At 48.5% G+C, this 26,011-nt stretch overlaps 1 protein-coding gene across 4 annotated transcripts; it reads right to left on the minus strand.

Moving 5' to 3' along the window:
• Positions 1 to 109: 109 nt before the first annotated feature.
• Positions 110 to 25,988, minus strand: LOC132592709 (zinc finger protein 347-like). 4 transcript variants are annotated; one of them, XM_060279283.1, is made up of 5 exons: positions 9,235 to 9,376; positions 7,452 to 7,611; positions 6,158 to 6,288; positions 4,222 to 4,318; positions 110 to 3,582 (listed from the first exon to the last, which is right to left on the minus strand). In XM_060279283.1, the coding sequence occupies exon 5, from the start codon at positions 3,402 to 3,404 to the stop codon at positions 1,695 to 1,697; it is 1,710 nt and encodes a 569-aa protein (XP_060135266.1). In that variant the 5' UTR covers positions 3,405 to 3,582; positions 4,222 to 4,318; positions 6,158 to 6,288; positions 7,452 to 7,611; positions 9,235 to 9,376; the 3' UTR covers positions 110 to 1,694. The 4 variants fall into 4 exon arrangements, with proteins under 4 accessions (XP_060135266.1, XP_060135267.1, XP_060135269.1 ...); XM_060279284.1 differs by lacking the exon at positions 7,452 to 7,611 and having other exon boundaries at positions 9,235 to 9,273; XM_060279286.1 differs by lacking the exons at positions 4,222 to 4,318; positions 6,158 to 6,288; positions 7,452 to 7,611; positions 9,235 to 9,376 and adding exons at positions 18,550 to 18,680; positions 24,461 to 25,988.
• Between the last annotated feature and the right edge of the window lie 23 nt (positions 25,989 to 26,011).

Here is a 26,011-nt window from a genome sequence, read left to right on the forward strand (position 1 = left end):
TGGCTAGACCTAGAGCTAGGAGTTTGGATAGCCTTTGGGGGCATACAATACCCAAGATCCAAGCCTTCTTCCCTGGTCTGTTCCCCAGCTGGTGCCTCCCCCCCCCCTTTCTCCCTGCCAGTCCATGACAGCAGAGCAGTAGCAGCAACAACAATAAAATCAGTACAATAACAATATGCACTGTGGTCCTCTAGCTGGAAGAATAATAACTTCTGGGACAATGGGACAATACTATCATCCCCAAACCCCAGAATAAGCAGCAGCTCTGGGGTGCCCCATGGGGTTCATGAGTGAAGATGCCCCCCCCAGGAGACTTCCCTGGTACCTGCAGCCCCTCCTTCTCCTTTTCCGTCTTGCAATTAGGCTTAGGGGCGGGGAATCTCCCATTAAATTACAGAATTTAAAGTTTTCTTCAGAATGCGTAGGAGGCAGGGATAAGTTCTAGTGAAGAAGCAGTGTTTTGAGATCATGTGGTAGGGGGAGGGGGGACAGAGTTTGGTGGAAAAACCAGTCACACACACACACACACACACACACACACACAAACACACACCCATCTTGCATGCTTGAGTACAGCAACTCCAGGGCATAAACTAAGTATCAGCGGGGAAGGGGCCACATGCAGAGCAATTCCCATGCAGAGGTCAAAACAACAACAACAACAACAACAACAACAACAACAACAACAACAACAACACACACATGCACACTGGAAGCAGGACTTCTTCAGTTATAGTTTACTGAGGGTTCAAAGCATACAGTTCTCAGTGGGTCCCCAGTGAGGCACAAAATCCAGTTTTGGCAGTAAAAAAATACACCCACAGTATATCTAGGTCAGGCACACAAACCGGCAGAAGGGAGCAAGGGAGGAAAGAGGCTGGAACAACACAGGGCAATGGAGGTGTGTGTTTCTCTTCCTGTCACCTGGGAGGGAAGTCAGCAACTGGGCATCTTCAGGGGCTTCACGAAGCAAAGTTTTCTGCCGGCTGCTTCCAGGCACATCCCAGAAACACACGCTGTGATTCGTGGTTTATTGCCATATCAATTGTTTTTCAAAGGTTATCACGATGTGGCCTAGAAACTGGTATTGGACGAGATATTAATATATGGGCCAGCCATAGCTGCCAAGTTATCCCTTTTTTACAGGGATTTTCCCTTATACTGAATAGGCTTCCTCGCGAGAAAAGAGAAAACTTGGCAGCTATGGGGCCAGCCCTAATCCTCACTCCCCACCAGCAATTCAGATTCCCCCTCTCTATCAAAAGGTATCTAAAATTATACTCCCTATTGTGAGACATTGCCTTAAATATTTCATTACTGTTCAGCTTTACATATAAACACAAGAACTTCACATACACATCATGCTTTGAAGACTGATTTCCTGCTGAGTTTATTGCTGTGAAGAAAGGAGTGGATTCTGAGAGGAACACGTCCCACATTCCATACATCTAAATGGGTTCTCCCCTGTGAGAGTCCCAAGATGTTTCTTAAACACTCCATTATAACAAAAGCACTTTCTGCAAATCTTTCCATTTAAACTGCTTCTATTCTTCAGTTGTTGATGGGTTTGTATGGTTAAACTATTAAAGTTCTTCCTGCTCATGAGTCTGTTGATATAGGACTTCCACTAGGACTGACCCTCTATCTACTTTCCTGACATTTATATGGTTTGTCTCTTCTGTAAGTTTCTTGACTTAAATCAAGGGCTCCCCTCTGACTGAAGTTCCTTCCACATGCCATACATTTATATGGTTTCTTCCCTGTGTCCGCTGATGTTTTCCAAGATTTCCACTGTGCCTGAAACTCTTTCCACACTCCATACACTTATATGGTTTCTCTCCTGTGTGAGTCCGTTGATGTTGTCTAAGGTTTCCATTATCACTAAAACTCTTTCCACACTCCATACATTTATATGGTTTCTCTCCTGTGTGAGTCCGTTGGTGTCTTCTAAGGGACTCATTGAAACTGAAGCTCTTTTCGCACTCCATACATTTATATGGTTTTTCACCCGTGTGAGTCCGTTGATGGCTTCTAAGGTTTGCATTTAAACTGAAGCTCTTTCCACACTCCATGCATTTAAATGGCTTCTCCCCTGTGTGAGTCTCTAGATGTATGTTGAATTGTCCACTGTGACTGAAACTCTTTCCACACTCCATACATTTATATGGTTTCTCTCCTGTGTGATTCCGTTGGTGTGTTTTAAGTCTTGCATTTAAACTGAAGCTCTTTCCACACTCCATGCATTTAAATGGTTTCTCCCCTGTGTGAATCTGAAGGTGTATATTGAGTTGTACCCTCTTACTGAAGTTCTTTCCACACTCCATACATTTATATGGTTTTTCACCCATGTGAGTCTGTTGATGGCTTCTAAGGTTTGCATTTAAACTGAAGCTCTTTCCACACTCCATACATTTATATGGTTTCTCTCCTGTGTGAGTCCGTTGGTGCCTTCTAAGGGATGCATTGAAACTGAAGCTCTTTCCACACTCCATGCATTTAAATGGTTTCTCCCCTGTGTGAATCTGTAGGTGTATATTGAGTTGTCCACTCTGACAGAAGCTCTTTCCACACTCCATACATTTATATGGTTTCTCTCCTGTGTGAGTCCGTTGGTGCCTTCTAAGGTTTGCATTTAAACTGAAGTTCTTTCCACACTCCATACATTTATATGGTTTTTCACCCGTGTGAGTCTGTTGATGGCTTCTAAGGTTTGCATTTAAACTGAAGCTCTTTCCACACTCCATACATTTATATGGTTTCTCTCCTGTGTGAGTCCGTTGATGTCTTTTAAGGCTTGCATTGAAACGGAAGCTTTTTCCACACTCCAAGCATTCATATGGTTTTTCTCCCGTGTGAGTTCGCTGGTGTAATTTAAGGTCTCCACTGTGACTGAAGCTTTTTTCGCACTCCATGCATTTGAATGGTTTTTCGCCCGTGTGAGTCTGTAGATGACTATTGAGGTGTCCACTCCAACTGAAGCTCTTTCCACACTCCATGCATTTAAAAGGTTTCTCCCCTGTGTGAACCCGTTGGTGTCTTCTAAGGTTTCCATTATCACTAAAACTCTTTCCGCACTCCATACATTCATATGGTTTCTCTCCTGTGTGAATCCGTTGGTGTCTTCTAAGGTTTCCATTATCACTAAAATGCTTTCCACACTCCATACATTCATATGGTTTCTCTCCTGTGTGAGTCCGTTGATGTTGTCTAAGGCTTCCACTATTACTAAAGCTCTTTCCACACTCCATACATTTATATAGTTTTTCACCTGTGTGAGTCCGCTGATGTATATTGAGGTTTCCCCTCTTTCCAGACTCCTTGCATTGGAATCTTTTCTTGCCCATGTGAGTACCTTGATGTGCTCTAAGTGTTCCACTATCAGTAAAACTCTTTCCACTCTCCATACCTTTAAATGGTTTCTTCGCTCTTTGAGATGTGAGCTATGTGTGCTCATTCAGTGAAGCATATTCCACATTTCACACATTATAATGTTTTTTTCTAGTGAAATGAAAGTTGCTCCCTCCCCCGAAATTCTGACTTGTCTTCTCCATCACTTTCCTCAGAATGGGCTGAGAAGAAGTCCTGTTTGGGTTTCAAGGAAGAGAACAAAGAAAAAAAGAACACATCAAGCACCATTAGCAACCTCTCTTATTGCCATGTCTCCTACATTCTCCACCCATGTTCCCAGATTTTAGGAAATGAAGATGCAATGTCATCAAAAGATAGTACTGTAATGCATCGGCAACCTTTCATAGTCCTCAATCATCGTTAATAAAGCAGCATGATCTGGGAATACAGCCTTTTCACATCAATTGTTTCCTCACAGGAAAGGCAGATACTCTCTGTCCATCAACAGGCCCTCTCTTTCTCCGCTTCATCATTCCTTTGGACATTTCCCATCCTCTGCATCATAATCCTCCTTCCACCCCCATTTCCACCTCTAGATCTTCATGAATCCCCTGCACAGTCCCATTGGCCTCAGGAGGTCCATGTGGACCATTCTGTGAGACCCAGGTCTACGTCTTTTCCAGGGACTGTGTTCTGGGTCAGTCAGAGAACTAGTGACAAGGCTTGGCGCTTGGGGTCAGCTGAATGGGTGCTCAGGTAAGCTCCTCTTCTTGGAGATGGACCTCCGTCTACATGCCTCGCATTACATGGAGAGAGCAGGAGAAGCAGAAGGAAAGAAGCTGGAACATGGGGATCCCAGACAGAAACACCCACCTCCATTGTTCTTTATAACAGGGGTTCCCAACAAAATTTTCTCGAGGACCCCTCATCGAGCCGCTATTGTGACAAGGACCCCCATCAATTCCTAATCCTAAAATTAAAAAGTGAGAGCCAAATTAAGAGTCTTTTTTATACGTTTTTTTACAGTTACAACAGAGTACTCCATCAGTATACAGTTAGTTTTAATTTTCAGTTCTTAATGAGATGAGTTAAATCTGTCCTTTGAGTTCATTATTTCTGAAATATTAGGTTCCAAACTTGAAACTTTCACTCTGAAATCTGACTGCAAATCTCTACCTGCCTACTAGTCAGCAGAAAATAACTTTTGGCTCCATTAGCACCTTTTTATTAAACAATTTTGGCTGAGTGAAACATATCCAGCGCCGTGGTGCGAAGATCCCTCCGGCGCCCCCCCCCCAAAAAATTCCCAAGAATTGACAACCTTTTTTAGGCGGGGGACCCCCAAAGTTGTTGACCATTTTTAGGAAAGGTTCCCCAGAGAAGAAGCAGACAAGAAGCAGCGGGTGGAAATTAGCAAATGCTAAGGAAAGAAGGGGTGAAAGAGAGAGGGAGGGAGGGAGGGAGGGAGGAAGGAGTCAGAGAAAGAAAAAGAGGGAGAGAGGGAGAGAGGGAGGGAGAGCCACGCACAGCGCCCAAGCGCCTCTTGCTTTTCTTGCTGGTACAGCGAGCTGGGAGAAGGGACGGACTGACAGGAGCTCCCGTCCACCACCACCCCTCCCAGCTCGCAGCAAAGCAAGCGGAGCAGGCTTGGTAACTGGCAGCAGGGGGGAATGGGGCATCCCAAAAGTGCTCCTCCTGCCTTCCGTGCCTGCGTTCCAACGGAAGGCAGGCAGGGAAGGCAGGCGGCTCAGCCCGGGAGAGGCTGTTGCTTTTGCAAGCAGAGCTACAGCCTCTTCGGGGCTAGAGCGCCTGCGTTCTGTGGGCTCCTCTAAAGCAATTACTTCGCTTGCTTTAAGGAGAGCCAACAGAAGGCAGGCAGGGGGCTCAGCCCGGGAGAGGCTGTTGCTTTTGCAAGCAAGGTGACAGCCTCTTCGGGGCTAGAGCGCCTGCATTCCATGGGCTTCTCCCACCCAGTCACCCCTCTGTGCAAAGGGGGCTGATTTGTAAGGCGCCCGCACTGCTCCCTCACTGACAGAGGGGGTAAGACCACCACCCCAAAAAACAGTGGCCCCCTCTCTCTCTGGGGGTGGGGGTGGGCTGGGTGGGGGAGGGGAAGGCGCAGCTGCCGAGGTGAAGAGGCGACCTCGCGCCCGCTTCAAAGCCTCCCACCGGGTCCTGAATTGAGGGAGCAGGGGCGCCCAGCAGCGAGTCCGCCGCCCTCCGCCGACTCGGGAGTCTCATTGGGTCTCCTCGGAGGAGGCGGAGCCACGCCAAAAACTCCACAGAACAGCGTCTGGAGCTGCTGGCCACAGGCAGGGAGGGGGCGGGAAGGAGGCAAGCGAGCTCTGGGGCTTTCGGCGTGGCGCCTCCTCCTCTGAGGAGACCCAAGGAGACTCCCGAGTCGGCAGAGCGGATTGCTAGGGGCGCCACGCCGCGGCAGCAGTGCGTGGTGCTCCGGCTGCGCGCGCCGCTCAGTACGCGCATCTTGGGGAGGTGATCTTGCGGACCCCTCTGGCATAGCTTGCGGACCCCTGGGGGTCCGCGGACCACTTGTTGGGAACCACTGCTTTATAATAATGAATAACTGTACTTAATAATAATGAATAACTGTACTTAGTGGAAACTTCAACCTTAAATACGCAGTATTGTCTCATTAACAACCTGAAGTTTTGTTATTTCTGGGGATATGAATTTATTCCTGATCCATCTTAAATATCATAATTATAGGATGTTTGGGTGTTAGGGGAGCAGTTGTACCTTAGGTGGCCGACATGTTTTGGGGGGTCCCCACCCTGCACTGAGCGCTCACCTGTGTCAGCATGCAACAGCGGCCGTGATCCAAGCAACGGCTTCAACCGGCCGGCTAAACCAGGTGAGGATAGCTGATGGGTCTCCAATCCTTGGTGGGTTGGGGAATTCTGCTGCAGGTGAAGGCAGGCCCTGGTGGATGGAGAGGATGAGAACAATAGTGAATCCCTCAGTCAGGAAGGCAGATTCTGTCCATGTTGCAGAGGAAAGTGAAGGGAAGATGGGGCTTGTCAACGGAGAAAGGGTGCCCACCCAGAAGGAAAACCCTGATTCTAAACCTTCGTTGCCTCATGGGTTATCCTCAGGAGAAGAAAAGGCTCTGGAGGACAACCTCTCTAAGGCCGTTGGATGGTGTCCTGCACACCTCCTTCCAGCAACTCCTGCAGCCAAGCTGGTGCCAAACGTCATGAGAAGACAAGACTCCCTGGAAAAAACCCTGATGTTGGGAAAGATGGAGGGCACTAGGAGAAGGGGACGACAGAGGACGAGATGGTTGGACAGTGTTCTCGAAGCTACGAACATGAGTTTGACCAAACTGCGGGAGGCAGTGGAAGACAGGAGTGCCTGGCGTGCTATGGTCCATGGGTCACGAAGAGTCGGACACGACTAAACGACTAAACAACAAGAAGTTTATTGTAAGTTAATTTTTTGCTTTTTGGGGGGCTCCTGTTATGCTTATTTACCTTCAGTAATAAATTTCTCTGCTGATTGAATTTTTTTGCTGCTGTTTTCTCCTACTCTGCTAATTATATGTGGCACTTGATCTGGAGATCATTATGGAGGAGAAAGATCTGCAACCTAAAGCGCAGACTCAGCTCTATAGACCTGAAGGAGCATCTCCACCCCCAACACTCAGCCTGTACACTGAGGTCCTACTCAGAGGGTCTTCTGCTGGTTCCCTCCCAGCGAGAAATGAGGTTACAGGGAACCAGGCAGAGGGCCTTCTCGGTGGTGGCACTTGCCCTGTGGAACGCTGTTCCTTCAGAGGTCAAGGAAATGAACCACTATCTGACATTTAGAAGAAAGCTGAAGGCAGCCCTGTATTGGGCAGTTTTTAATGTTTGTTGTTTTACAGTCTTTTATATGTACTGTAAGCAGCCCAGAGTGGGTGGGGTAGTACAGTTGTTGTTGTTGTTATATTGTGATTTTTTGTAGTTATTTTGGATTTGTACTGCAATATGAGATCTCAAAATGTTATGGGTGGAGAAAATCACAGGGTTGCCATAAACTATAATCCCACCCACAAATTCTAATTCACATACAGTCTGTAAATTTGGGGAGGTCACACACCTCACCTGTGCTAAAACTGGCAGTCTTTGGCCCGCATAGGCACACCCTGTGTGTAGAGCCTCCAGCCACAGGCACTGTCTATCATGAAAATGGGTCCTTTGACTGGGAAGATTCATGCAGTTGCTGATGGATTGTATCCCAGCTTGACAGTCACTCTGACATTGCCTACAAAGAATTAATAATAATAATAATAATAATAATAATAATAATAATAATAATAAATTTTTTTTATACCCTGCCCATCTGGCTGGGTTCCCCCAGCCACTCTGGGCGGGTTCCTACAGAAAAATAAAACACAGTAATCTATTAAACATTAAAAGCCTCCCTGAACAGGGCTGCCTTCAGATGTATTCTAAAAGTCTGGTAGTTGTTTTCCTCTTTGACATCTGTTGGGAGGGCGTTCCACAGGGCAGGCGCCACCACCGAGAAGGTCCTCTGCCTGGTTCCCTGCAACTTGGCTTCTCGCAAGGAGGGAACCGCCAGAAGGCCCTCGGTGAACAGAAATGCTTTTGAGGTGCAACTTCTATATCAGTCCTGAGCGTCTCATGACAGGTGTACATTATCCTCATCCTCAATGAACCAGGCATTGGAAAAGACACTTTCAAGAGGGAAGCCTGAGAGAGAGGAAAAGGTTTCTGGCTGTTTCCAGGGTGGGATTGCGGAAACAAAGAGCCGCTTCCGAGAAGGCCTCTCCCCTCTCCTCTCCAGGGGGACCAATGGTTGGTGTTGAATGGTGGGTAAGAAGGATGAAGACACAGCTCTCAAAACAACCAGCTCTTTATTCTACCGGTAGCTCTGAGTCCAGACTGAACTGTTGCAAGTACTCAGTAACTTGCAACAGTAACAAACTTCCCCTAGCTACGCAATCCGTGAACAGCACTCTCAATCCTTCATTTGCATGTTGTGGACCTGAGTGAGAACTGCAGCAAAAGTGGGCAGGGTAAGAACTGCAGTTAACTTAATACATAACAGTTGGACTTGGAAGAACCTATGAGTCTGGGCAGGGAAGGGGCTTCTGGGGTGGGAAGAGGATGGAGCATGAAGGAAGGAAGGAAGGAAGGAAGGAAGGAAGGAAGGAAGGAAGGAAGGAAGGAAGGAAGGAAGGAAGGAAGGAAGGAAGGAAGGAAGGAAGGAAGGAAGGAAGGGGTGGGGGGGACTGGACCCCCCCCCTTTCCAGGTGTCCCTCTCTGGTTACCTTGACGGGGTGGCAGATTCCTGGGTGGGAGGGAGAAACCAAGACGGACGGTCGTTCCGGAGCTTCCCCCTCCCCACGGTCTCTACGATGGGGACGTCTCCCTAAAATCTGGTCTTCCGATCTCTCTCTTCTCTCCCCCCCCCCCAATGCTGCCCTTCCCTGCCCCAGGGATGCTCCCCCACACTTCCTCGCCCTCCCCTCTCTTTCCCTGTGTCTCCCCTCCGCGCCCCCTGTCTCTCCATCCGGAGGGCCCCCCCCCCCAAGACGAGTAGAGAAGGGACGAGGAGGGGGTCTCCATCCAGGCGTTCCCCGCGCCCGTTAACCCTTTCATGGCCCGCCTTTCTCCATGCGGAGCCCACAGGGCCCCAGGGATCCCTGCGTGGGGGAAACTGGGCAAGGGGGGGTCCTCGTGGGGACCCCCTGGGTGGGCGCCCCATTCAGCCGCTGCCAAGGCGCCTAAGGGACCAAGGAAAGCCCCCTTCGCAGCACGCGTGCAGGGATCGACACCATGCCGATGGGACCCACGAAAGGCTCTTTGGGGAGCTGGCGGGGGTCTCTGGGTCCTTTTCTCTTCCCCCCCCCCGCCCTTTTACCTCTTTGTCCTCGTTTCGGATTCTCTTTCCCACGGGGGGGGGGTATTTCCCCTGCCGCCCCTCCTCCCCTTTCCGAAAGCGCGCGCCCCTAGAGCTACGTCGCAGAGCAGCAATCCGGTGTAGAAGCTCCACTTCCGGGAGAAGCAGGCAGTTTGGGAGGGGGGGCTCTCCACCCCCCCCCCCCCCCAATTCCCTTAACAGAAGCAGTATTGCGGGGAGAAGGAGAAGAAGTGCAACATATGGGGATTTGGGTTGTGGGTGCTGTGTGAGGGAAGGATGTGCCGGACCCGGGAGGAGAGAGGAAGAGTTGAATGTGGGGGGGGGGAGAGAGGAAGGTCCCCCCCCCTCCCCTCTTCCTTCTGTGGATCTAGAGAGCAACGGAGGGGCTGATCCCGGATCCAGGCAGCAGAAAGTGCAGGAAATATAATAAAAAAATTCCTTCAGTAGCACCTTAAAGACCAACTAAGTTTATATTTTGGTATGAGCTTTCGTGTGCATGCACACTTCTTCAGATACCGTATCTGAAGAAGTGTGCATGCACACGAAAGCTCATACCAAAATATAAACTTAGTTGGTCTTTAAGGTGCTACTGAAGGAATTTTTTTATTTTGCTTCGACTCAGACCAACACGGCTACCTACCTGTAACAGGAAATATAATGTTAGAAAATAATGGAGAAACAATTGGACCAGGGTCTGGGAGAGCCTATGTTTCAAATCCCCACTCAGCCATGAAGCTCAGTGGGGTGACTTTGGGCCAGTAATTGTCCATGAAATGAATCTGAATCAAGACCGGCTGCTTGGAGGCAACACTGGGCTGAATGAAGGCCAAAGACTGGAACTTTTAGCAGAGGCTTGACAGGCATATGTCAAGAATGCTTTGATGGTGTTTCCTGCTTGGCAGGGGGTTGGACTGGATGGCCCTTGGGGTCTCTTCCAACTCTATAATTCTATGATTCTATGTTTGAGGTATTGGTGCTGTTAACACCAGGTATGGGGGGCAGTTAAACGGCTCCCCCAAAATCCCAAGTCCCCACCGCAGCCTCTACCTAAGGCCGGGGCAATGACCGTTGACACAGGGACCATAAATGCACAACAGCAAAGAGCCCCAGAAAATTAGCCTTTAAAAAGGTGATACACTACATGGGAAAAATACGAGAGAGAGACATCGCACATACTTTTGTAACTCAAGAAATCTTTAATAAAAATACATTTTTTAAAAAAGAAAAGAAAGAAAAGCAGCCTTGAAATTGTACCAATAAACGGATACCATGAATCGGACTTTTTCCTCCGACTATCCAATATAGAAAACTGTAGAAACTTCAAATAATCTTCAAAATTCAACGGTTTGACGGATTTAATTGGTTCCCACGGCTAATGCCTCCTCTGGAAGAGGGGAATCCAGGGCTCCCCCTGACTCCATAATCCCTTGAGCAGGAGGCAACCAAAGGCAGCACATGCCCCAGACAGAAATCGGGATGGTGGATTGAATCCTAATACTTTCCAGGGTGAAGCGAAGGAAAGCCCATTTGCCCTCTGACAAATCTTGGGTGAGCACCTCCTTCCCTCAGCCAAGTCGAGGATGGGTATTCCAGCATGACAATGACCCAAAACACATGGCCAAGGAGTGGTTCAAGAAGAAGCACATTAAGGGCCTGGAGTGGCCTAGCCAGTCTCCAGACCTTAATCTCATCGGAAATCTGGGGAGGGAGCTGAAGGTTCGAGTAGCTACACATCAGCCTCGAAATCTTACTGACTTGGAGAGGATCTGCAAAGAGGAGTGGGGCAAAATACCTCCTGAGATCTGTGTAAACCTGGTGGCCACCTACAAGAAATGTCTGGCCTCTGTAATTGCCACCAAGGGTTTTGCCACCAAGTACTAAGTCAACTTTTGCAAAGGGATCAAATACTTATTTCACACATTATAATGCACATCAATCAGTGACTTTTGTCTTCTGGGTTTCTGGGGTTTTTCCTGTTGTTCTGTCTCTCACAGCTACAATGAACCTACCATTAAAATTATGGACTGGTCATTTCTTTGTGAGAGGGCAAATGGGCAAATTTAGCAGTGGGATCAAATATTTTTTCCCCTCGCTGTGTATACACACAAACACCACATGTCTGAAGCCCACGGAAAAAGTCCTGGAACCATTTTGTCCCTCCCAAATGGACCTCAAATATTTCTCTGCAAGGTCAAAGTGGGAAACCTCCCCACTGTCTCTTTGCTCACAAATCCAGTCTTAAAGGGAACATTTAAGATATGAATAGGGTGAGCCTGTGACCCGGATTCAGGAATTGAGTAGTTATCATAAGGGGAAAAAATTGGCCCGGATGCCCAGGTAACCTGGCAGACAGGAGAAAAATAGCACACCCAGATTTCTGTTGTAGTCCGCCCCTCCTCTGATGTAGGTATGATGTATTGGGGGTGGTCTTGGGCTACACCCCTTCTGTGACGTATTTAAGATGGTTCTGGGGGCAGTCTTGGGCTCCAGGGTGGGCAATTTCAAAATTTCTATATGAGGACTTGCATGCCTTTGTTAGGGGTTTTAGAGGATAAAACATAACTTACTTATTGATATCAAGGAAAGGGGCGGATTTGGCCTTCCTGATCTAAAATTATATTATGAAGCAGCATGCTTCTCTTGGATAAAAGATTGGTTTCAACTTAAAAACACAGATGTACTAGATATTGTGGGGCAATATTTACGTTTTGGTTGGCATGCCTATCTAAATTATGAAAAGTCTAAAGTACACAAAAGTTTTACAAATCACATAAGAATAAATTCATTGTTTAAAGTATGGGCAAAATATAGAGCCCTGTTGGAACCAAAAACTCCACATTGGATTTCTCCCTTAGAGGCAAAGACAGTCAAAAAGAAAAATATGAAAGGAAACTGGCTGACTTATAATTCATTATTAATAAAAGAAAACAATCAAATAAAATTAAAGAGATACGAAGAAATAAAAGACCAACTATCAGGATGGCTAGAATACCACCAGCTCTTTGAGACATTTAAACAAGACCAAAAACAATGGATTTCATGATGAATCCTCAAAGTTAGAAAAAGAACTGCTAAAAAAACAATACCAAAGTTGTTTCCAGAATGTACCGCCTCCTCCTTGACTGGGAAGTCAAGGAGGAGGAGGTGAAAGTTGTAATGATTAAATGGGCACAAGATATCGGACGTGCCATCATGATGACTGAATGGGAAGCCCTCTGGAAAACCAATATGAACTTTACGGCATGTTATACAATGAAATAAAACATGATGAAAATGCAATTCAGATGGTACCTTACACCATCAACACTCTCCAAGATGTATAAAAATATCTCAGATAAATGTTGGCGGTGCGGAGAAACAAAAGGAGATATGTACAATATGTGGTGGACTTGCCGAAAAATTAAAGAGTTTTGGAAACTCATCTACGATGAGATGAAAAAGATCTTCAAATTAACTTTTGCAAGAAACCAGAGTCTTTTCTTCTTGGAATCTTAAGTAGTGACATCCCCCCAAAATATAAGAGAAATATTTTTATATGCAACAGCCGCTGCCTGGTTATTAATTGCATCAAATTGGAAAGGTGAAAAAATACCAACAGTAAGGGAGTGGCAGAACAAGTTATTAGATTATGCAGAACTGGCCCAACTAAGGGGAAATGTTCTCGAAGCTACGAACATGAGTTTGACCAAACTACGGGAGGCAGTGCAAGACAGGAGTGCCTGGCGTGCTATGGTCCATGGGGTCACGAAGAGTCGGACACGACTAAACGACTAAACAACAACAAGGGGAAATACAAAACAATCATTTGTACAAAAATGGGATATGTTCAAGAAATACCTAAAAAAAGACAATAGCAACATAATCTCTATGGCAGCACTAGAATGACTCTTGTGCAAACCATATATTATGAAATAGGGAAATATGGCACAATATGTTATAAGAAAGTACTGGTAATTTTAGTAAGAGTAGGGTAAGAAGTATTAAGTGCATTCAATGTTGTAGACGTAATTTGCATCGGGGAAGTCTGTGTTTATATGATTTAGTTTATTTGAATTTAGACTAATGGATTTAACAATCTAGTATATTTTTGTTTAATTTAAATAATGTAAGAAAAGAGCACGTACACATATAATTGTAAATTAATATTTAATGGTTTAAGTGTTTAAGATGGTATATGTATCAAAGAATATGTAATGGTTTAATTCAACAAATAAAAGAATTTTTTTTTAAAAAAATTAAAATAAATAAATAATAACTTCTGGGACTATGGAAAAATTCCATCTTCCCCAACCCCCAGAATAAGCAGTAGCTCTGGGGCTGCCCCATGGGGTTCATGAATGAAGATGGACCCCCCAGGAGACTTCCCTGGTACCTGCAGCCCCTCCTTCTCCCTCTTGCAATTAGTCTTGGGGGTGGGGAATCTCCCATTAAATTACAGAATTTTAAGGTTTTTTTGGAACGTGCAGGGAGTGGCGATAATGTTCTGGTGAAGAAGCAGTGGTTGGAGATCATGTGGTGGTGGTGGGGTGACAGAGTTTGGTGCAAAAACCAGTATGACACACACACACCTGTCTTGCATGCCTGAGTAGAGCAACTCCAGGGCATGAGCCAAGTAGCAGTGGGATAGGGGCCACGTGTAGAGCAATTCCCACACTGAGGTCAAAAACACACACAGGGACAGTAGGACGTCTTTAGTACGGTAATAGTTTTCTGAGCTTTCAAAGCATACAGTTCTCAATGGGTCCCCAGTGAGGCACAAAATTTAGCTCCTCAGAGCAAATCCAGTTTCAGCAGCAAAAGAATACACCACACAGGATAACTAAGTCAGACACACACACTGGCAGAAGGGAGCAAGGGAGGAAAGAGGCTGGAACGACACAGGGCAATGGAGGTGTGTGTTTCGCTTCCTGTCGTCTGGGAGGGAAGTCAGCAACTGGGCATCTAAGTACATCCTAGAAACACACACTGTGATTCGTGGTTTATTGCCATATCAATTGTTTTACAAAGGTTTTCACGATGTGGTCTAGAAACCGGTATGGATGAGATATCAATATATCGCCCAGCCCTAATCCTCACTCACCACCGGCAATCCAGATTTCCCCTTTCTATCAAAAGGTATCTTACATCTAAAATTATACTCACTATTGTGAGAATTGCCTTCAATATTTCATTACTGTTCAGTTTTATATATAAACACAAGAACTTCACATACACATCATGCTTTTAAGAACGATTTCCTGCTGAGTTCATTGCTGTGAAGAAAAGAGTGGACCCTGAGAGGAACACGTCACACATTCCATACATCTAAATGGGTTCTCCCCTGTGAGAGTCCCAAGATCAGTTCTGATGCATTATCAAGAAGACCTGATCACACGGACTGAGCCATAAAAGAGTCACCATGCCAGTAATGAACTATTGCATGTCTGGGTAAAATATGCTATTACATGTAAATAAAGGTTTCAAAAGGGTATGTATTTTTACTGTTGCTGAAACTGTTATGTTATATTTGTAAAAGAAATTAAAAGGTAAGAGTAACATGATTTAAATGTTTATGTTAGGAAATTAGTTAGTTGTGTGACCTTTTAATATGCCATTTGTAACAGGGGGTTACTTAAAACTAGCAACGCCCTGTTACAAATTTAATATGGGGGGAGGTATGTGGCGATTCGCCACCTAGACAAACCCAGCATGTGAGGGGTTAAGCTTAGAGCAGATAGAACCCTCGGGGGCGGGCTCAGCCCAGGGATAAAAACCCCTCCCGAGTGGTAGTTAGTCAGTTGAGGTTGGAGTTGAGTTGAGGTTGAGGGTGTGGGAGTTGGTGTTGAGCTAGGAGTGGTTGGTTATATGCAGAGAGAGCTGGTTTAATATATTGAGGAAGGAGAATAGGTGGTGATTTAGTCAGACGGGATACAAAGTTGTGAGATTATTAATAAATATTTACTTAGTTGACTTTAGCGGTAATAGGCCGGTAATTTATAATTAGAGGTAATAGGCCGGTATAGGAACCATCTGAAATTTAGAACAACCTAAGATTTGTACTGCAACCATTAAGCATATGAACACACAATAAAGCAACTTCGTTTTATTTTATCTGTATCCTGGTCTGTGGTGTTTTGGTGGAGGTGTTTATTTTGTAGTTGGCACGTCACCAATCGACCGTAAAACGTCCAGTGGTGATGTGCAGGTCAGAGTGACCGCTAGCAAGTCTAAGTTCATTCTGTGCTTTAGCTTTTCTGACTTTGTCTCTACACGTGCTGGCTATTTGTTTGAATTCCTCTCTGGTGATTTCCCCCTTTTTCCATTTTTGGTACATCTCCCTTTTAAATCTTAACTCAGTTAAAAGTTATTTAGATAGCCACCCTGGCTTCTTTAGGCACCTTCCATGTTTCCGTCTCATTGGTATTGCCTGAAGTTGTGCTTTTAATATCTCCCTTTTAACACACTCCCAACCGTCATGAACTCCCTTCCCTTTTAGCATTTCTGTCCATGGGATTTCACCCAGCGTTTCTCTAAGTTTTCTGAAGTCGGCTTTCTTAAAGTCTAGGATTTGAGATTTAGTATGCTTGGTTGCTCCTTTCCGCTGAACAATAAACTCCAGAAGAGCATGATCACTCCCACCTAATGATCCTGCCACTTCTACCCCACTAACCAGGTCATCACTATTGGTTAGGACCAGATCTAAAATGGCTGATCCTCTTGTTGCTTCTCCCACTTTCTGGACAATGAAATTGTCTGCAAGGCCAGTGAGGAATCTGTTCGACCTTATGCTCTTGGCTGAGTTTGACATCCAACAAATATCAGGATAGTTGAAATCCCCCATTACTACTATCTCACTTCCTTTTGAATGCCTGATCATCTGTTCCAGGAAGGCATCATCTGTGTCCTCAGTTTGGCTTGGGGAGCTATAGTACCGGTAAACTCCCACAATGAGATCACTGTTATTTTTCTCTCCCTTAATTTTGACCCAGATACGCTCAACTTGGCGTTGAAGTTTTAAATCCTGGATCTCTTCACAGGTATACACATCCCTGACATATAACGCTACGCCTCCTCCTTTCCTGTTTGGTCTATTTCTCTGAAATAGATTCTATCCCTCTATTTCTACATTCCAATCATGAGACTCATCCCACCAGGTTTTAGTGATGCCTATTATGTCGTATTTAGTTTGCTGTACCAAGAGCTCAAGTTCATCTTGTTTATTTCCCATGCTCTGTGCATTAGTATACAGACATTGAAGACCATTGATCATTCCCCCATGTCTCTTATTTAAGGATATTTTCCTCCCGCCACTAGGTCTGCATGCTGTTTGCTCCATTTGGTCCTTGACATTTGGATGATCATCTTCAGCATTTGATAGACTCCTACCTTCAGGACCACTGTCTCCCTCCCCCACATAAGTCAGTTTAAAGCCCTCCTGATGAGGTTTTTGAGTTTCATGGCAAAAACATTCCTTCCAACCCTTGTGAGGTGCAGCCCATCACTTGCCAGAAGTCCGTCTTCAAGAAACTGCAGACCGTGATCTAAGAATCCAAACCGTTCCTGGTTGCACCATTTGCGAAGCCAGTTGTTCACTTCCCCTATTTTTCCCTCTCTCCCTGGGCCATGTCATTCAACTGGGAGGACAGATGAGATGACAATTTGTGCATTTAATTGCTTCAACTTCCTGCCCAGAGCCTCATAATCACTTTTGATCTTCTGGAGGCTATGGCTTGCAGTGTCATTGGTTCCCACATGCACCAAAAGGAAGGGGTATTTGTCAGTGGGTTTTGTGATTCCTTGCAGCCGTTCTGTTCTGTTACATCTTTGATCTTGGCCCCGGGGAGACAGCACACCTCTCGAGACATCATGTCAGGCCCACAGATCACTGCTTCTGTACCCCAGTAGGGAATCCCCTATCACCACTACACCATAGCTGCCAAGTTATCCCTTTTTTACAGGGATTTTCCCTTATGCTGAATAGGCTTCCTCGCGAGAAAAGCGAAAACTTGGCAGCTATGCACTACACGCCTCTTCATAGGCTTGTTCGGGATTCTTCCATGTGCTGTCTCTTCCAAGGTTACCTGCATATTCCCGGAGGACTGACTTTGCTGCTCATCTTCATATTCCTGATCAACTGTGATGAGGGAGAGATCTTCAAACGGAGTCTGTTCCTCGTCTTCCATGTTAAGGGAGAGGACTTCAAATCGATTGTGTAGCTCTAAACACTCAGAGCGATCCCTGGGCCTTCTACTTCTATGAGTCACGTTCCTCCATACATCTGGAGTGTAGAAACACGGACCCAAAGTTGCTGGACCTTGTTTTCCAGTAGGGCAACCTTGCCTTCCAGTAGGGCAACCAACTTGCAATTGCGGAAAGTGTAGCTGCCTACATCCTTTGGCAAGAAAACAAACATTGCGCAGGAATTGCAAGTGACTACAGTTGTTCCCTCCCCCTCCATCTTGAAAAGCTTGAAGTCGGTGGTGAAGAAGAAGAAGAAGCCTAGGCTCCCCCCCCCCTAATAAATGTGTGAGACTTGCTGAGCTAAAACTAAAAGATGGGTCAAACTGCGCGCCTGGACACACAAGCCTGGACAGTCACCTAAATCCAAGAGGCAGAAGCCCTTCTGCTCCCTCTTCAGTTGCTGCACTCCAAGCACTGACTAGCTCCACCCACAGCTAATCACCTGGCTCCCCTGACTCACCAGAAGGTCACTGCAAGGTCACCAACCAGAAAGAAACAGATCTAGATCTTCAATAAACCCCTGCACAGACCCATTGGTCTCAGGAGGTCCATATGGACCATTCTGTGAGATCCAGGTCTACATCTTTTCCAGGGACTGTGGTCTGGGTCAGTCAGAGAACTAGTGACAAGGCTTGGCGCTTGGTGTCAGCTGAATGGGTGCTTAGGGAAGCTCCTGTTCTTGGAGATGGACCTCCGTCTACATGCCTCACATTGCATGGAAAGAGCAGGAGAAGCCGAAGGAAAGCAGCTGGAACATGGGGATCCCAGATGGAAACACCCACCCCCATTGTTCTTTATAATGATGTGCTGCCGGACCTCGTGCCCATCTTCTGACGCAGGACTATCCTAATCTGGCACTGAAAAAGCTTGATATTAAAGGCAAATGGATAACTGTACTTAAGGGAAACTTCAACCTTGAACATGTAATATTGATTCATTAATGGCCAGAAGATGTGTTATTTCTGGGGACATGAATTTATGCCTGATCCATCTTAAATATCACAATTATAGGATGTCTTGGGGTGCTAGGGGAGCAGTAGTACCTTTGGTGGCCGACATGTTTTGGGGGGTCCCCACCCTGCACTGAGTGCTCACCTGTGTCAGCATGCAACAGGGACCAGGATCCAAGCAACGGCTTCAACCGGCCGGCTAAACCAGGTGAGGATAGCTGATGGGTCTCAAATCCTTGGTGGGTTGGGGAATTCTGCTGCAGGTGAAGGCAGGCCCTGGTGGATGGAGAGGATGACAACAATAGTGAATCCCACTGTCAAGAAGGCAGATTCTGCCCATGTTGCAGAGGAAAGTGAAGGGAAGATGGGGCTCGTCACCCGGGGAAGGGTGCCCACCCAGAAGGAAAACTCGGATCCTAAACCTTTGCTGCCTCGTGGTTTATCCTCAGGAGAAGAAAAGGCTCTGGAGGAGAACCTCTCTAAGACCGTTGGATGGTGTCCTGCACACCTCCTTCCAGCAACTCCTGCAGCCAAACTGGTGCCAAACGTTCTGTTCTGCTTTCCTTGGGACCATATCAGCCAGGCTGAGAAGGGGGTCTAGGCAGCCCAGGACCCCCAACCACACTGCCCAGGCTTCCATTGCTGCTAACACAGCAGTTTCGGATGGAGAGATGAGCTCAGACCTGTGTATCAAAGTCTGTCCGATGTTGAATGAGGAAAACAGAAGTGCTATTTTCATCATACGTCAATGAAAAAGTATGCAGAATATTTGTCCTTTGAAGAAGTATCAAGTGCCCCCTTCAAAGCTAATGAAAGTATTATGCCTGGAGCTTTTGGGGGTGCAGGACCAGGAAAGCTCCTGCCACCATTATCTTCCTCCCCCCTCAGGCTTTTTAACATCTATATGAAGCCACTGGGAGAGATCATCAGGGCATTTGAGCTGGGCGTTCACCAGTATGTGGATGATACCCAGCTCTACCTCTCTTTTTAAATTGGAACCAGTGAAGGCGGTGAATGCCCTGTTTGACTGTCTGCAGGTGGTTGGAGGATGGGTGGTGGCTAACAGGTTGAGGACAAATCCTGACAAGACAGAAGTACTGTTTGTGGGAGACAGGAGGCGGGCAGGTGTGGAGACTCTCTGGTCCTGAATGGGGTAACTGTGCCCCTGAAGGACCAGGTGTGCAGCTGTCACAGATGGGGTGTTGGCTACTCCCGAGTAAGCACTCCACACATCCTCTGGATTTTCATAGTTTTATTGTGCATGCTATATACAGTGGTGAGATGTCTCAAATCATGTCTGCTCTGCATGGGGCAGAAGCCCACAATGGCGTCTTGTGGGCTCTGACCCCCCTTTTAAGACTGGGCATCCAAACGCCCCTCCTCCTTGCTCTATGGGTCCTCCGTGGTCCCAAACCAGGCTCCTGAGGTGCCGTTCTCTCTCCTCCCTCCTTTCCAGCCCCTGCTGAAGCTAGCTCCTCCCCTGCTTCCCTGCTACCAACCTGGAGCTGAGCCACCAGGACTCTGCAGAGCCCTGGACCCGTCTTAACCCTTCCTGTTCCTGATTTGAACTCCCAGACTTGCTGCTGCTCTCCCATCTGATGGAAGTAAGCAGAGTGGGCTGCTCTCTGCAAGCCCTCTCTCTTACATCCACCCCCCCTCCAGGCTCCCCCCCCTTTCTGAGGCCTGGTTTGCCTGGTCTGATGTCTGTAAAGAGGGCTGGAAGCCTGACAGGTCTTCCTCCTCTGTAGTGTGTGTAAAATCCTGTTCCCAGTCGGTGCTGGGTGGCTGGTCCGTGTAGTTCCTTCCGTTGTCATCCTCCTCCTCCCTCTGGAAAATTGCTTCCGATTCCCGGAGGGCTCCTTGGGTCTGCGTCTCCCAAGCTCCCCACCTGGGATCGCCCTCCCCCTCTGTGTCCCCTGTGCTACTGACATGTGGTGGTTCGGATCTGTGGGAGAAAGGAGCGTGCAGTTCCAGTGTGCGGCCCTCCCCTTGCATGGTGTGCATAGGTGCCTCCGCGTTTTGGGAAGCAGGAGTGTCCTGCCTGGCCATCAGACATTTTAACCCCCCCTCCCCCCTTGGGGAGCCCGGGCTCGCTGTGGCACTGTAGACCTCCTCCTCTTCCTTTCTTTCTGGAACCTCTTGGCTGCCTTCTCCCTCCACCCTTCTGTCTAGTGTCTTTTGTGTGATTTCCTCCCCCTCCCTCCTGTCAGCGTCTTGTGTTGGATGTGTGTCACGTCCTCTGAACCTTGGGCTTTCCCTGAAGTGTGAGAGCAAAGACCTGTGACCCACGGGATGGACCTTTCTCGCTGTAGGTACTTCCCCCCTGAAGGTGACAGGGTTGATCTGTGTCAGAACCTTGAAGGGCCCCAGCCTTCTGGGTGCCAGCTTCTTCCCCCTTCCTCCCATGGGAAGGCCTTCTGACCACAGCCAGACCCTGTCCCCTCCGTGGAAGACCTTCTCCAGTCCCCTGTGATGGTCTGCCCCCTCCTTGTAAGCCTCATTGCCCCTTGCCACGTCTCCATCCAGTTGTTGGTGTACTGTCTCCCTCCTCTCACCCCATGCCTCAATAGGTGGTCCCCCAATCTCCCCCTCCCCCTGCTCTGGGAAGGCTCTGGGGTTTCGCCCAAGACTGGCCTTACTGGGTGTGAGCCTCGTGAAGACATGTACTGCATGCCCCTCCGTGGGGTTGTCATAATATTGCCTGAGAATCTTCCCTCTGAGGGAGTCCTGGGGCATATACCGGGCATCATTGCTAAAGAGTAACCCCTCTTTCTCTGCAAGCCCTTCCCCTGCCCCCTCTCCCTCCCTCAAGTCCCTCCGTATGTTCTGGGTAAAAGTGTCCTCTTTGGTGAGTTGGCTCAGTTTCTCTTCCTGCATCCCCGCCTCTGCGTCGTTCCATCCGCCTGGGGAGCTGATGTGGTGCGATCCTGAGGATTCTCCTTCTTTCCTGCAGTGCTCCTTGCCGTCTGCATCTCCAACGGTGAGATCTCCCCGGCGCTGGCTGCCCACAGGGTCATTGTCCATTAAGTCCAAAGCTAGCACTTCTGCGTGCTTGTTCACTGTCATCTTCCGAGAGGGGGTCTGTTGCGTGACCTCACCCTCCTGCAATTCCCTGCCGTCTATGGCCGAGACGCTCATGGGAAGCTTCCTTGGGAAAAGGGGAATCTGATTCTGCCTAGCAAAGTCCACCGATAGGAAATCATTGCTGCTGCCCCTGCAGAGAAGCCCGACTGTCTCCTGGGTCTGGCCTCTTGGCAGCTGCAGACTTACTTCCATCTCTTTGTCGTGCTGTGGGGTGTTACAGGAGGGCTCAGTTGTTGGTGCTCTGCCTGGCCCCTCCCCTCCTGATCTGGCATCCAGGCTTGTGTCTGTGCCTGCCTGCTCTCGCCATTCCTTCCTCTGGGGGCAGTGTTCCACCAAGTGGCTGGGTGCATTGTAAAGGCATCTCCCGCCTTTCTCTTCCCTCTGTTTTCCCGCGTCAGCGTTTGAAAGTACCCGCGCGCGGGCTTTGTCCCTCTGCATCACATCTGGCTGGAGGGGTCTGTGCTGGACTGCAGCTGCCTCCCCGGGACTGTATGGGAACTTGTGGCCGCTGCCTTTCCCCTCCGTCTGTCCCCTCTGCCCGGACTCGCCTCTCAGCCTCCTGCACTTCCACGCCACCATGCCTCTCAGCCTTAGAGCCAGCTTGTGCTGAGGGTCGCCCTACAAAGTGCTGGCCCGTCCCGAGTGTCCTCTCTGCTTGTCCAGCCTCCGCTCCTCCGGCTTGGCTGTGTTCAGAGCTGCTCGGTTCACTAAGCCTGGCTTCCCCTGTGCCCGGGTGCCTACCTGGTGTTTGAGCCGTTCCATAGTTGCAGGGTGCTGGCTGCAGCTTGCTCTCTGCTACCCCCCTCACGCATGCCAATCCTCCCTTGGCATCTCTCTCTTCTGCTTTAGATGCTGCCAACTTCATGCCGGCTGCTACATTTGCAGCCCTCTTCCCTCGGGGTAGCCATCAAAAGATTGTGGGCTTGCTGTCACAGATGGGGTGTTGGCTACTCCCGAGTAAGCACTCCACACATCCTCTGGATTTTCATAGTTTTATTGTGCATGCTATATACAGTGGTGAGATGTCTCAAATCATGTCTGCTCTGCATGGGGCAGAAGCCCACAATGGCGTCTTGTGGGCTCTGACCCCCCTTTTAAGACTGGGCATCCAAACGCCCCTCCTCCTTGCTCTATGGGTCCTCCGTGGTCCCAAACCAGGCTCCTGAGGTGCCGTTCTCTCTCCTCCCTCCTTTCCAGCCCCTGCTGAAGCTAGCTCCTCCCCTGCTTCCCTGCTACCAACCTGGAGCTGAGCCACCAGGACTCTGCAGAGCCCTGGACCCGTCTTAACCCTTCCTGTTCCTGATTTGAACTCCCAGACTTGCTGCTGCTCTCCCATCTGATGGAAGTAAGCAGAGTGGGCTGCTCTCTGCAAGCCCTCTCTCTTACAGCAGCCTTGGAGTCATTTTGGACTCACAGCTGTCCATGGAGGCGCAGGCCAATTCTGTATCCAGGGCAGCTGTTCTTCAGCTCCATCTGGTACACAGGCTGAGACCCTACCTGCCCGTGGACTGTCTAGCCAGAGTGGTGCATGCTCTAGTTATCTCTCGCTTGGACTACTGCAATGCGCTCTATCTGGGGCTACCTTTGAAGGTGACCCGGAAACTGCACTAATCCAGAATGCAGCAGCTAGACTGGTGACTGGGAGCGGCCGCCGGGACCACATAACACCGGTCTTGAAAGACCTGCATTGGCTCTCATTACGTTTCTGAGTGTTGGTGCTGACCTTTAAAGCCCTAAATGGCCTTGGTCCAGTATACCTGAAGGAGCGTCTCCACCTCCATCGCTCTGCCCGGACACTGAGGTCCAGCACCATGGGCCTTCTGGCGGTTCCCTCGCTGCGAGAAGCCAAGTTGCAGGGAAACAGGCAGAGGGCTTTCTTGGTGGTGGCACCCGCCCTGTGGAATGCCCTGTGGAACGCCCTCCCGCCAGATGTCAAAAAGAAAAACAACTACCAGACTTTTAGAGCATATCTGAAGGCAGCCCTGTTTAGGGAAGCTTTTAATCTTTAAGAAATTAGTGTATTTTAATATTTCTGTTCGAAGCCGCCCAGATGGGCGGGGTATAAATAATTTACTATTATTATTATTATTATTATTATTATTATGAAGACACAGCTCTCAAAACAACCAGCTCTGAGTCCAGACTGAACAGTAACTTGCAACAGTAACAAACTTCCTTTATTTGCATGTTGTGGACCTGAGTGAGAACTGCAGCGACGTTGGCCAGAAGGAGTACTGCAGTTAACTTAATACATAACAGTTGGACTTGGCGGAACCTATGAGTCTGGGCAGGGAAGGGGCTTCTGGGGTGGGAAGAGGATGGAGCATGCAGGAAGGAAGGAAGGGGTGGGGGGCCTGGACCCCCCCTTTCTAGGGATCCCATCCATCTCTGGTTATCTTGACGGGGTGGCAGATTCCTGGGTGGGAGGGAGAAACCAAGACGGTCGTTCCGGAGCTCCCCCCCCCTCTCCACGATGGGGACGTCTCCCTAAAATCTGGTCTTCCGATCTCGCTCTTCTCTCCCCCCCCACCAATGCTGCCCTTCCCTGCCCCAGGGATGCTCCCCCCCCACTTCCTCGACCTCCCCTCTCTGTCTCTGTGTCTCCCCTCCGCACCCCTTGTTTCTCCATCCGGAGCCCCCCCCAAGACGAGTAGAGAAGGGACGAGGGGGGTCTCTATCCAGGCGTCCCCCGCGCCCCTTAACCCTTTCACGGCCCGCCTTTCTCCATGCGGAGACCTCAGGGATCCCTGCGTGGGGGAAACGGGGCAAGGGGGGTCCTCGTGGGGAACCTCTGGGTGGGCGCCCCATTCAGCCGCTGCCAAGGCTCCTAAGGGACGAAGGAAAGCCCCCTTCGCAGCACGCGTGGAGGGATCCAGGCCCTGCCGATGGGACCCACGAAAGGCGCTCTGGGGAGCTGGCGGGGGGGGGGTCTCTGGGTCCTTTTCTCCCCCCCTCCCCCGCGGCCCCTTTACCTCTTTGTCCTCGCTCCCGATTCTCTTTCCCACGGGGGGGGGGATTTCCCCTGCGGTCCCTCCTCCCCTTTCCGAAAGCGCGCGCCCCTAGAGCTACGGCGCAGAGCAGCAATCCGGTGTAGAAGCTCCACTTCCGGGAGAAGCAGGCAGTTTGGGAGGGGGGGCTCTCCACACCCCCCATTCCCTTAACAGAAGCAGTATTGCGGGGAGAAGGAGAAGAAGTGCAACATATGGGGATTTGGGTTGGGGGTGCTGTGTGAGGGAAGGATGTGCCGGACCCGGGAGGAGAGAGGAAGAGTTGAATGTGGGGGGGGGGAGAGAGGAAGGTTCCCCCCCTCCCCTCTTCCTTCTGTGGATCTAGAGAGCAACGGAGGGGCTGATCCCGGATCCAGGCAGCAGAAAGTGCAGGAAATATAATGTTAGAAAATAATGGAGAAACAATTGGACTAGGGTCTGGGAGAGCCTATGTTTCAAATCCCCACTCAGCCATGAAGCTCAGTGGGTGACTTTGGGCCACTAATTGTCCATGAAATGAATCTGAATCAAGACCGGCTGCTTGGAGGCAACACTGGGCTGAATGAAGGCCAAAGACTGGAACTTTTAGCAGAGGCTTGACAGGCATATGTCAAGAATGCTTTGATGGTGTTTCCTGCTTGGCAGGGGGTTGGACTGGATGGCCCTTGGGGTCTCTTCCAACTCTATGATTCTATGATTCTATGTTTGAGGTATTGGTGCTGTTAACACCAGGAATGGGGGGGCAGTTAAACGGCTCCCCAAAAATCCCAAGTCCCCACCGCAGCCTCTACCTAAGGCCAGGGCAATGACCGTTGACACAGGGACCATAAATGCACAACAGCAAAGAGCCCCAGAAAATTAGCCTTTAAAAAGGTGATACACTACATGGAAAAAATACGAGAGAGAGACATCGCACATACTTTTGTAACTCAAGAAATCTTTAATAAAAATACATTTTTTAAAAAAAGAAAAGGAAGAAAAGCAGCCTTAAAATTGTACCAATAAACGGATACCATGAATCGGACTTTTTCCTCCGACTATCCAATATAGAAAACTGTAGAAACTTCAAATAATCTTCAAAATTCAACGGTTTGACGGATTTAATTGGTTCCCACGGCTAATGCCTCCTCTGGAAGAGGGGAATCCAGGGCTCCCCCTGACTCCATAATCCCTTAGAGGGCAGGAGGCGACCAAAGGCAGCACATGCCCCAGACAGAAATCCATCGGGATGGTGGATTGAATCCTAATACTTTCCAGGGTGAAGCGAAGGAAAGCCTTGCAGCTGGTGGGGGGGGGGGTAGTGTAAATACTATTATTATTTTGGGGAAGATGGTAGATAAAAAGTGTGTGAAAAAATGTATTGTGGGAAATGGGGAGATCTTAAAAGTTCATGCAACCATATGCAATTGTAAGAATTTTAAGGTTTAATTATATTTATATAATAAATGTTCCAAGCAAGCATATATACAGTGAGGGGGGGGGAGTTTTTGATCCCCTGCTAAATTTGCCCGCTTGCCCTCTGACAAAGAAATGACC

This window comes from Zootoca vivipara, chromosome 10 (assembly GCF_963506605.1).
Source record: "Zootoca vivipara chromosome 10, rZooViv1.1, whole genome shotgun sequence".
In the NCBI taxonomy this organism is placed as follows: Eukaryota; Metazoa; Chordata; class Lepidosauria; order Squamata; family Lacertidae; genus Zootoca; species Zootoca vivipara.